This window comes from Chinchilla lanigera, unplaced genomic scaffold (genome assembly GCF_000276665.1).
Source record: "Chinchilla lanigera isolate Chin_1 unplaced genomic scaffold, ChiLan1.0 scaffold00071, whole genome shotgun sequence".
Taxonomy (NCBI): Eukaryota; Metazoa; Chordata; class Mammalia; order Rodentia; family Chinchillidae; genus Chinchilla; species Chinchilla lanigera.
This window is the reverse complement of record NW_004955472.1, coordinates 7298292-7310299: the sequence shown is the minus strand read 5'-3', so window position 1 is coordinate 7310299 and position 12008 is coordinate 7298292. Positions and strand designations below refer to the sequence as shown.

Sequence of the window (12008 nt, the reverse complement as noted above, 5' to 3'; positions counted from 1 at the left end):
CCCGGGACAGGCCCCGCCCACAGCCCCGGCCCTCGCGGGGAGCGCCCGGCCAGCCTCGCGCCGCGGGGTTTGCCTTCTTCTGACCAGTCTTTATCGGATCTTTCCTAGATCACCTCTGGCAAACGCTGTGGAAACAAATGGAGAACAAGAAGGGCGGGGGGAAAACAGCTCCCCGACACACCCCTCCTCCTGTCTAGACCCCGCCCCCAGACAGAAGGAACCGGGCAGCAAGAATGGCTGACGCGACCGGCGCCATCTCTTACGTGGGCGGAACCAGTCGCCTCTGGACGCGCCGCGGTTTCCTAATGGGACACCGTAGGTTTCGTCGGGGAGTTTTTGGTTTGCGTGGGCGGCCGTGTACTGGGCGCCTGAAAAAGCGTGGGCCGACGTGCGGGTCTTCTTTGCTCAAGACCTGCTATTTAAAGATGCTCGCGAACCTTTAAGGTAGATGCATAGTGCAGTTTTTAATAGGAAAAACTGCCGGCTCCTGGGGAAGCGGAGCAGAGTTGGTTGTAAACGGTTTTAATTGTATGTGCTCCTGAATCTGTAAGGCATTACACTTAGAAAGTATGTGAAGTATTTCACCAACGGGGTTTTTCGCCACGACAAAGTTAGCTATGACTCCTCCTCAAAGCCTGTTAGGTGACCGTCCCACTTGTGGTCTTCAGTACCTGTGAGCAGTTTCTCAGGCTCCTTTGAGAGTCACGTTTCACCTGATTGGACAATGTGCATAAATTCCCTTAATCTGGGGGAATTGTAACCATTACGTTTGATAACGCTTTATGAGATATTTTTTGGTCTACAACGTGCACATTCCAGTGTTTCATTATGGGTAAGTAGCACTAAACATTTTTTTAGCATTAAAAATCAAGTAAGTTTTTATCGTTTCCGGGGGGGGGGGGGAGACTGCAAAATGCTTCTCCTGAGTCTACGCTCTTCGCAGTAACAGACCCTTTACCACACACTGCTTCATGCCTACTCGCAAACTGGCAGTCATTTAGCAAGTACGAACACAGTGTTGTGTGTATGCTCCTCAGTCTATGTAAAGAATTATACTTCACTTATATGTGGAATTGAAAGAAAATTTTGAATACATAGAGGCAGTAAAAACCATGACTGGGATACTGGGAAGGAGTGGATGGAAGCTGTAGGCTGACTGTAGGCCTAAGAGTACTAATAGTACAGACAGCTAAGTTAGGTAGAAATATTGCAGGCAGTCAGACAGCTAGGCCCCCCAGAGTTTCAGGGCAGAGGATAACACATTACAGTTGTGGCTGGAGGCGCATCCATTGAAGGCCAGGCCAGTCCTCAAGATAAAGATAAGTGACCAGGCCCACATGCCTCCCCAAGGGATAAGCAATATTACAGAACATCAATAAAGTCTAGTAAAGTCCAGATAGACATCAGTCACTCATGTGGGTGGCCAGGACCTCCTGACTCATCTCTTCCAAAAAAGGTCTTTGTTCTTTCCATGGACACTTGCTATGTGGCTTGTTTGTCCACTGGATCAACATTACCTAAGTGGCTATACTTGTAATCTTATTGGTTGATCATAATTTTTGTTCCATGTTGCACCCACCTGCTGCTTCCTGAGAAGCTCTTCGTGTTGGGGAAGGGAGAGGATGGGAAAAGTAAAGGTGAGAGACAGAAGCTGAGGGCAGGTGGGGCCCTTTCTCTCCTGTTGGGAGGAGAGGAAACTGCTCAACCACCTTAGGGGCGTTTATTTATACATTTGGCAAAGTATGGCCTGACACAGCCTTGCCTAGCAACAACTAATAGCTTGGATTGTCTCAGGCTTGGTGGTTCTCTGGACCCAAGCAGCTCGATTGCCTCAGGGTCTCTTTGTTCTCCCCCACACTGTGACCAATTTCTAACTTCAGCGGCACCCTACACCCACCTCACAATTTTGCTGTATAAAACTTTGTGGAAAATGGGCTCTGCCAAAACCTACTCAGGACTCCTCCTGTCTCTCCAGAGCTGTCTCTCCGTCAAAATTTCCTACACTTAACCTCTGTTGTTCCTTAGAATTTATTTTTTTATTCTGGAGAACACAAACTTGGTGTATTGGACATCTAGCAGGTTGGGAGTTATATTTTCCTTTTATCATTTGGAGGCCCTATATCACTAAGTTATACTTGTGTCAAAACAGTGAGAGGCCAGAGTAGAGTAGAGACCAGATTAAAACATAAGGACTGTAGTTAATGCTGCATACTAGAAATTTGCTTTTTAAAAAGTAGATTTTAGTCTGAGTATAGTGGCACACACTTGTAATCCCAGCACTGTGGGAGACTGAGGCAGGAGGACTGCAAGTTTAACCCCAGCCTGGGCAATTTAATAACTTAGTGAAACCCTTTTTCAAAGTAAAAAATAGGGGCTGGGGATATAGCTCAGTCCAGAGGCCCTGGCATCAATACCTTCTTCACCCAACTCCACACACAAAAGTAGAGTTTTAGGAACTACCGCGCATGAAAAAAGTAACTGTGAGAGGATGGATATGTTAATGTTCTTGTCTGTAGTAATCACCCTCCTTGTATATAGATGTATCAAAACATTAGGAGAACTGGGTATGGAGTGCATGCTTGTAATTGCAATACTCAGGAGGCTGAGGCAGGAGGATTGCTGCACCTTTGAGGCCAGCCTGGGCTACATAGTGAGACCCTTTCTCAAACAATAAAAAAATTATGTTGTATATTTTACATGTACACAATGAAAAAGGAATTACACTTAATTCTCCTGATGTCTTTAAGGGATCTCACTTTGTTTTAATAGAAGAGATTACTGGGATTCCAGGCGATTCAGTTGTTTACCCAAGGCCACCTACGTAGCTGATTTGGGCCAATTCTGTGTTATTCTACAGCCCACTGATGGTTAAAGACATGTCTGGTACCAGGGTGAGGAAAGCCTTTCTTAGATAACATCTGTGGTGTCTAATTCTAGCACCACCTTTTAGTATAAGATTAGAACTTTGATTAAGAACCTGGAAACGGAGTACAGCTGCTCAGTTCTTTCCTATTTCAAAATTTTGCCTATAGACAAAATAACTTCCACTATCTACAACAGTAGATTTCTGATTTTCTGTAGTATTAGCACTAGAACTGCTATGTTTTATAACAGGAGTAATGAAACACCAAGGTCTAAGTTCTGCATGATCATGAGGAATGAGATATTGTAGGTTATAAAGTGGCTCTGTATGCATGTTTTGTGGCCAGTGACTATGAATCTTTTTCCCCACATCTGATTGAACAATTATTTAGTCATTCTGTAGCAGTACAGTCACATGCATGTACTGGATTGGATGGGAGCAGAAACAAAAAATCAGAATGAATACAATACTTATAATGTAGTTCGGTGGTCTGTAATACTTAGATTGCCTGAGGATGTAAAATAGGACAGATACTCTAGTACACATCCCTTCTCCCAGGAACCAAGAAGAAAATGATATTATCTAGTACTGTTTTAGCTGCGCCAAAGATTAGCTTGGGAGGACTTTCACATTTATCCCCTTCGAAATCTTCTCACCTGTACAGGTAAACCATTCCAAATAACAGTACCTGCAAGTGAACATAAATTTTTGGAGATGTACTATTCTTCAAACAAGAATCATATTCCTCCATTTCCAACCAGAATGACACATTTAAAGACAATATGTAGAAAATTTTAAAGTATCTATGTGTAAGGAACACTCAGTCACATAGAATAGCTCTCCAAATAGGAAAGAGTAAAGCAGGTTAAGAGATTAAAATCTAGAATTTGAGCTCATGTAAGTACTGTCTCTGCTTTTCATTATGAAAATTTGGGCAGCATTTCACTTCTCTGCCTCAATTTCCTTAGCTGAAAATGCACGCATAATAATTCCTCAAAGAGTTGTGAGGCTAGTGTGCAATCAAGCAAGCTAAGAACTTAGAACAGTGTGTTCAAGAAGTGGTGGCACTTATCTTAATTTCAGTATCTACTCAGGGATATTTCAAGCTATAACCAATGACTTATAAGCCTCTTAAACTATACACATATTTACAATTCCAATAAATATTATACCGGAACCCGGAGAAGAACCTTGCTGCTGCATACAAATGCCAGCTGTTATTAGGAAGCTTTTTCTCCATCCTCTGTTAGTGTTATTCAGAAATGTTATATGTGCTGCTTCAAAACTGGAGTGGAAGGCTCAGTGATTAGCTCCCACTCACCAAGATTATAGCAAATTCGATTTAACTGTGACTGGAATGTGAACGATCTGATGTTGGACACAGATGAGGAAGATTGCTATACAAACCACGGTGCATTTAATTTCTTTTAAGTAATGAAATTTTACGTGGTTGCCTTGATAATTGCTGACTTACCAATATGTTTGTTATGGTACATTATGTTTTGGTTGGAGTGTGAATAAACCAACACCACTTGAGGTACATCAAAATGGAGTCTTGGTTCCTGAATATGTAAAGAATTTTATATGAATATATTAAGTTCTATAAGTCAACATAATACATGATTTTAAAAGCTCCAGTGGATCTCTGTCTGGAACTGTTACGGTTTATGTCTTGATGTCACCCCAAAGGCTCATGTGGTCATGGGGCAGGCTTTTAGAGTTTTTGATTGATTCATAGTCCTATGCTGGGATTATGGGTGTGAACCCTGGGGCGGATAGTTTGCATACGATATAAGGGAGGGAAGGAGCCTTGCTGTCCTCCGCTCTTCCCTTTTTGCTATTATTGCTTTTGCTGTTTTCCCACCATGAACTGTTGCCCTGTGCCAGGTGCCAGTCTGCCCTGGAGCCAGCTAAGTACGGACAGAAACCTCTACAAGCTGTGAGCTAAATAAACCTTTCCTTCCTTAGTTTTGGTGTATTTTGTGTCAGCAAGGAGAGAAAAGTAACCAAGACAGGAGCCAACACTATAGTTCCAACAAGTAACAATGTGGGGAACCCCCCTGCAGGGGAATGTCACCAGGAGCCAACATGTATTTCAGTTCAGCTCCTCCCCCAGTTATGCTTCTATAAATGAGAAGCTCATTGTTTTGGCTAATACATCGTGTCAACTTGGGGAGTCTAGAGGTTTGACTGACTCAGCAGTTCTGCATCTTGGGGTACAAAAGGCATGCCCTTATCCTTCTGGAATGTTGTTCATTGTGTCAGTTTAAAAAGTTTAAAAAGTTAACTGTGTGACTCAGCAGGGAGCCAGAGTGCTTACTTTATTTTTTTTTATTTTTTTATTTTTTGGTTTTTCTCCGGTACCGGGAACCGAACTCACCACCTTGCACTTGCCAGGCAGGCGCTTTTGCCGCTGAGCTAAATCCCCAGCCCAGAGTGCTTACTTTGTATTCATCCTGAGTCTGTGCAGGAGGAGGGCGTGAAGACTTTGTGAGAGCTACACGCCCCTGGGTGGGGGTAACCTGCTTACAATATTAAAAAAAAAAAAGAGGCTTGCTCTTCTGTGCCACTCCTCCCTTTTGCTGTTGTTGCCTTTGTTGTTTTCTGCTTCTGTAAACATTTGCCCTCTGCCATGTGCCACTCTGCCTTGGGGCCAGCCAACCTTGGAGCCAGCCAACTATAGACTAAAACCTCCACAAACTAAATAAACCTTTTCTTCCTTAATTTTAGGTGTTGGGTACTTTGTCAGCAACAAAAAAAAGTAACCAAGACACTCATATTCTTCTCAGTGAGAGGAATCCTATCCTCTACTAGCTATTAGCCCTTGTTCCTTCCATGTTGGTGCTCTTACAATGGTTGTAAGTAATCAGTGCTCCAAAATAAGTGTCCCGGGGAGGAGGGAGTTTGTAGTTTATTGCAACATCATAAAATAACATGAAAGATAGTAAGATGCAGGAAAACAAAGCACCATCTTCCTGAATCTTACATAAGATCACTAGCTTGTAGTGGAGGAGAGAACGTGAAACTGTACAATTTCCTTAGAGGAAGAAAAATTTGGAGTTGTACCTTAATAGACTGGTCGTGATTTGATGGACTTCAGATGCAGGGAACAGTTTACACTGCTGGTTGTGGTTCTGCCCTACATGCCTCAAGCTCTGATGACCTGAACAAATGCACCACCACACTGTCAACACCAAGGACTCCCTTTCTGAGTTTACACATCCTGAATCCAACTCAGAATGCTTTCCTGAGCATGTCTGCCTAATTTTATTCTCATTTGCAAATCTCAACATTTTTGCAGGTATATTTATGCTTCATTGAACTTAACCGATATGGCACTTTGCAAGCAGTTTTTTTCATTATTTTCTGTGGGGTATGAAATGACTGCCCTAAACTTTGTCACATGCTGTTTGAGACTGAGAACTATATGCTTACAATTTCAGTCACTGACTTCTTTGTTGTTTTAGCAAATATCTGGTTGTTAGCCAATGCCATGTGGCTGATAGACATTTTGCTCTCCGTACTTGGGAAGTATTATCTTTAAGTCAGGCACCTCTGATTTGATTCCCCACTTTTGAAAATAGCTTTTCCCTTTTTTTTAAATGTCAGGGCCACTCTGTCTAAGGGTCAGGCTCACACTGATTTAGAGTGGGTAAGAAACTGTGCAGGAGCTTATAGTTCTTTTGTCATCAGTTTTGCCTCTTTCCTATTTTCCCTCCCTCTTGCTAGTTCTTTAACTCATTAGATAAATTTCACAAAACCAAATAATATCTTTGGGAAAATTTAAAGTCATTTAGTTTTAAAATGTTTTGACATGTACCCTTTTTCTTCTTCAAAATTATCTTGACACACTCAAAAATCAATAGCATTCCTGTACACACACAAAAAATCTCACTGAGAGAGAAATTAGGGAAAACACACCCTTCACAATAGCATACAAAAAATATGAAATACTTAAGAATCAATCTAACAAAGGAAGTAAAAGATTTATACATTGAAAATTACAATACTCTGGAGAAGGAGATCAAAGAGGATTTCACAAGAGAAAGATATTCCTTGCTTATGGATAGGAAGAACCAACATTGTGAAAATGGCCATACTCACAAAACTATATATAGATTTAATACAATCCTGATCAAAATACCTTAGCATACTTCACAGATCTAGAGAAAACATTCCTAAAATTCATTTGGAACCAGAAAAGACCTAGAATAACAAGGCAATCCTGGGTAATAAATGCAAGGCAGGAGGCGTCACAATGTCTGACTTGAAATTATGCTAGAAAGCTACTGTGATAAAATCAGCATGGTCCTGGCAAAACAAAACAAAACAAAACAAAACAAAAACCCACAAAAAACAAAAGAAACAGACCTGCAGATCAGTGGGACAGGTTAGAAGACACAGACACAGCTACAAACACACTCAGCCACCTTATCTTTGACAAAGGGGCCAAATGTGTTCACTGGAAGAAAGATAGCTTCTTTCATAAATGGTGCTGGAAAAATTGGCTTTCCACATGCCCAAAACTAAAATTAGACCCATGTGCATTACCATAGACTAAACTTAAGTCAAAATAGATTAAAGATCCAAATATTAAAACAGAAACACTAAATGTAGTAGAAGAGAAAGTAGGTAGAAATCTTGAAGACATAGGAGTAGGTGGAGAGTTCATGAAAAAAAAAAAAAAAACTGCACAGGAAATACTTCAAAGAATCAACAACTGGGATCTCATCTTATTAAAAAGTTTTTATACATCAAAAGAAATCATCAACAGAGTGAAAAGAAAACCCACAAATTGGGGAAATATTTTAGCCAACTGTTCCTCAGAGAAAAGACTTCTATCTAGAACATGTAAAGAATTTAAAAAAAAATCAAATCAGGCCCCCAACAGTTAAAGACCCAATCCAAAAATGGGCATCTGAGATGAATACACATGTCTCAGATGAAAAAATAGAAATGGCAAATAAATGTATGAAAAAATGTTTAACAGCATGGACCATTCGAGAAATGCAAATTAAAACAACACTGAGATTGCATCTCACCCCAGAAAAAATGCCTGTCATCAAGATATCAACCAATAACAAATGCTGGAAGGCTTGTGGGGAAAAAAGAACCCTACTCCACTGTTAATGGGAGTATAAACTGGTACAACCACTGTGGAAATCAGTGTGGAGCTTCCTCAGAAAACTAGGATTAGAGGTCCTGTTTAACACAGCTATTCCACTTTTGGGTATTTTCCCAGAAGAAATGAAAACATCATATCGCAGTGATATATGTACACCCATGTTTATAGCAGCACAATTTGGAACAGCTAAATCTAAAAAACAACCCAAATGTCCCTAACCAATACATGGATAAAAAAAGATGTATTTTTATACAATGGAGTACTACTCAGCTATAAAGATAAACTTGAAACTTTTATAGGTAAATGGATGCAACTAGAGACCATACTCATAAGTGAAATAAATCAGAATCACATGTATAAACATCATATTGTCTCCCTAGTGTAAGAAACTGAAAGAGTAAATAAGATCCAAAAGGTACAGTAGGTACAGTGAAAGGGAAAGAAACTGCTCAAAAGGAAAAAACAACTGGATGGGGAAAAGAGAAAAGAAGGAAGGGGCAAAAAAAGATTTGTGTGTGTGTGTGTGTGTGTGTGTGTGTGTATACACACATACACATGATAGTTAAAATACTTGTACTCCTAATTTCTGTTAGTTCATTGAAAGGAATAGTTAGCATGCTTATATTGTTTGATCCACAATCTGGATCTGGCAGGCTTTCAGGACTTCACTTTGGGACTATCTGTAATAACACTCTATCCAAGCAACTAGATGAGAGCTCTTTACCAATGTAGGGCCTATGTAAGTCTGTCTCCTCACTGGACTGAAACTGTCCAGAGAGCAGGACCTTATTTGATTCACTTTTTTTCTTTTACCCTTTGCTTTTAGGTGTAGTGATTGCCTATGTAAGATTTTCAATAAATGCTGAATGCAGTTCAACTCAAAAGAGTACCTAGAAGAAATAAGAATAAATTAATAAAATCTCTCTAATCAGTGTATAGTTGTTACTTTGCAAAATTTTACTAAGCTCTACATATGGCCCATGTGCAAGAGACATTAATAAGGAAAAGTTTAATTTAACATTTTTGCACTTTTAAATGACAAGACAGCAGGCTACTTAATCGAGTTTTCTAGATAAAGCAAAAATTTTACACACTTTTAAGAAAAAGGTGTAAGATATTCAGACACATATGTTTAGTATTGTTTTTTTTTTTTTTTTTTTTTTTTTTTTTTTGGTTTTTCTCCGGTACCGGGAACCGAACTCACGACCTTGCGCTTGCCAGGCAGGCGCTTTTGCCGCTGAGCTAAATCCCCAGCCCTGTTTAGTATTGTTGTTGTTGTGTGAGACAGTGTCTCACTATGTGGTTCAGGCTGGCCTTGAACCCACTACAGAGCCCAAACTTGCCTTGAACTTACAAGGATCCTCTTCCATCAGCATCCCGAGTGCTGGGATTACAAGTGTGCACCACTATGCCTGGCTGGACACATATTTTCAACCTGTAATTATATCCATGGTATTTATCATCAGTTTAAAATTTAGTTACAAAGACTTTAAAATACTGTCTTTATAGAAGTAATGGAATTTGACAAGTTGCTATGACAAAAAATTCATTAGTTCCTTTTATGACAGCAGAGAATTGAGTCATAGGTAGTAAGTTTGTGTTCCATAATATAAGAAAGGATAGATTGCTATGTTTTTCATCTCAAAATATGTAGATATTCATCTGAATAGCTTACTTGGAAATTACAGAATGTCTATTGTACCATATTTAAGACTTTGCAAAACTTCACATAAATTAGATGCGTATACATAACAGTATAGGATAATAAACTACATAGAGCCAGAGTGAGTTATTGTTTTTAAATCATTGTATTCTCTCAAACTTATTTTTCTACTCAAAAATGACTCATTGCTTGCTTGCCTGCATACTGCATGCAGGGATATAAAAGAGGAATTTGTAAAAAAAAAAATAAAAGAGGAATTTGTGTTTGAACATTGCCTATCACAGTCAGGACTATCAGTTGCTTTTACAAAATAGTGTTTTAAGTAAAGAATGAAGATACCACACAGGAAATAACATAAGGTTCTAATTCTGATGCACTTTTCCTGCTAATTAACTGCACATTACCAAGAGATGTGCAGTTTCTTTTCTGAACATCGAGGAGAAAAGAAAAGTGAAAACCAAGTGATGAATAACAAATATCCAACATCATTCTAGTTTTGCTAAACCAAGATCTAATTATCTACCACATTTTTTGAGTTTACAAGCTACCTATGATTGTAAGTAAAATTAAAAGAAAAAAGAACCTAAACAAAGGAAGGGAACAATTAAAGAACAAAGTAGAGCTGCATTCCAGATAATATTTAATGCTCAAATAATGTCTTTGTGTTAAAAAAAAAAAGTGGTTCAAATTAATACTTGGTGTAAGGCAACTTGCAAGCTGTCCAGCTTAGTTTGCAAAGTGCTTGTTAAAATTATTAGACAGCAGCTTTCGCTCTCTAAGTAGAACTCCCAGGAAATATGCTTGGAGTGGGAAAATGCAAATTGGGTTATGAGGTAATTTTGTACTCTAGGGACAGATGTTTTTTCATTTTACATATTGGAAAGGTTCATTATTATTTATAAAGCAGAACAAGCCCCAAAGCCAATCCATTTCCAGCCTCATTGTCACTTTCTGCATTCCAAACCACTAAATCCCCAAAAGAGTAGGCTAATTCTTGCCTCACAGAGCTATAAAACTTGCTTGGGGTGTTACTAACTTAAGTGACAGCACTTTATTCAAAATAATTCTTATTCTCCATGACAGGCATTCCAACACCTTCTTTTGAGGTGGGCATAATTTTGATGAAAGAGAAGTAGGCTCATTTCTTACTTTTTGTGACTGAATTTTGTTTCTTTGAGCGTCTTGCTCTTATAGTAATGGAGGTTGCTAAAATACTTTGGAGTATGGGCTTAGAAGGCAGTTATACTATTTACCATATTACATCTCTAAGTTGCACTCTCAAAACTTACTTTTCAAGTGCATTTAGTCAAAGGGATTCTTAAGTAGTTCATCTAATACAAAATACTATAACATCCTATTTTGCCATGCCTAGATCTTATAGCTAATTAATATTTTTAAATGTGAAATCGGTAAAAGTTTGTTTGAAACCAAGCACCCCCCACCAAAAAATCACGCTTACTCTAGTCTGATTCTGAAGGCAGAGTGCGGGTTTAACTCAGAATGTGTCTTGTCTGTAGGTTCCAAGGTGGCCGCAGAGCCAGTGTGTGAAGCGGTGGGAGTTTTTCATCTCAGCATAAGAAACTGGCAGTCAGAGCTTCAAGGTGACGGCGATGGTCCAGCTCCCGTAGGAGAGCATTCAAGGGTGAGTGGCTGTGCCCCAGAGGCCGTGCAGGTGTCCCATGTTCCCGTCCTGAGAGTCATGACTTAGTGAGTCATCTAAATGTGACTGTCCTCTTTTCATCACTGCCTGACCCACAGAGCATTTCGAAAGGGAAACCCCTTTGTAAGTGCGGGACAGGAACACAAATTTGCAGTTCCTCTTCTGATTCGAGCCAACCCGTGCAGAGAAAACGTCTGCGAAAGCTGTCAAAATAGAAAGCTTCTGAGATGACATACATTTTCAGTTGGAAAGTAGTGAGAATTTTCAAATAGTAGGTTTCAACTCAACTCCTATTTCTGCATACTGCTTCTGTTTAAGAAAAGATTAAAGACCACTGGGGGGTATCTATAAGGGGTGATAAAATATAGTGAATGTTAAAAAATGTCTTACAGTAAAGGACACATTGCCATTAACCCCCTTCAAAATAAGCCCTTTCACTTTGAGCACACCAGTCCCATCATTCTTGCCACTTTCTGAAGCTGTTCTGGAAGCCTTCTTTCATGAATGTCTTTGGGGGTATGATAAAGATACAGTCAATGCTGCTGCTGTGTGCTATTCAACAAAAAGGCTGGCTCGTAAATCTATTATGGTATGTTCTCATACACCTTATTTACCAGATCTGGCACCATACAACTTCCGGCTCTTCCCCAAAGTCAAAGTGACCATGAAATGTCACCATTCTGAGACGATTCAGGAC

General features: G+C 39.7%; 2 protein-coding genes across 19 annotated transcripts in view; one reads left to right on the top strand and one right to left on the bottom strand.

Moving 5' to 3' along the window:
* LOC102018919 (chromosome unknown open reading frame, human C9orf72) overlaps window positions 1-11208 on the bottom strand; it is a 38500-nt gene extending 27292 nt beyond the window's left edge. Inside the window, exons 1-2 of the mRNA XM_013522996.1 lie at window positions 11111-11208; window positions 9332-9423 (exon numbers count right to left, since the gene is read on the bottom strand). The gene's annotated coding sequence lies outside the window, so the exon portion shown is untranslated. The remainder of the gene's footprint in view (window positions 1-9331; window positions 9424-11110) is intronic.
* Window positions 1-12008, top strand: part of LOC102019690 (zinc finger protein 239-like) — a 212224-nt gene that overhangs the window by 1452 nt on the left and 198764 nt on the right. For 4 of the 18 annotated variants that reach the window (XM_013523004.1, XM_013523002.1, XM_013523001.1 and 1 more), the window contains exon 1: window positions 11225-11293. Coding sequence is in view for 2 of the 18 variants with exons in the window: in XM_013523010.1 (XP_013378464.1) it covers window positions 234-315; window positions 11169-11293 (207 nt within the window). In the remaining 16 variants the exon portion in view is untranslated. Of the gene's footprint in view, window positions 1-108; window positions 316-11168; window positions 11294-12008 lie in introns of those variants that run through there. The other 14 variants (XR_001237095.1, XR_001237094.1, XR_001237092.1 and 11 more) reach the window with 7 other exon arrangements.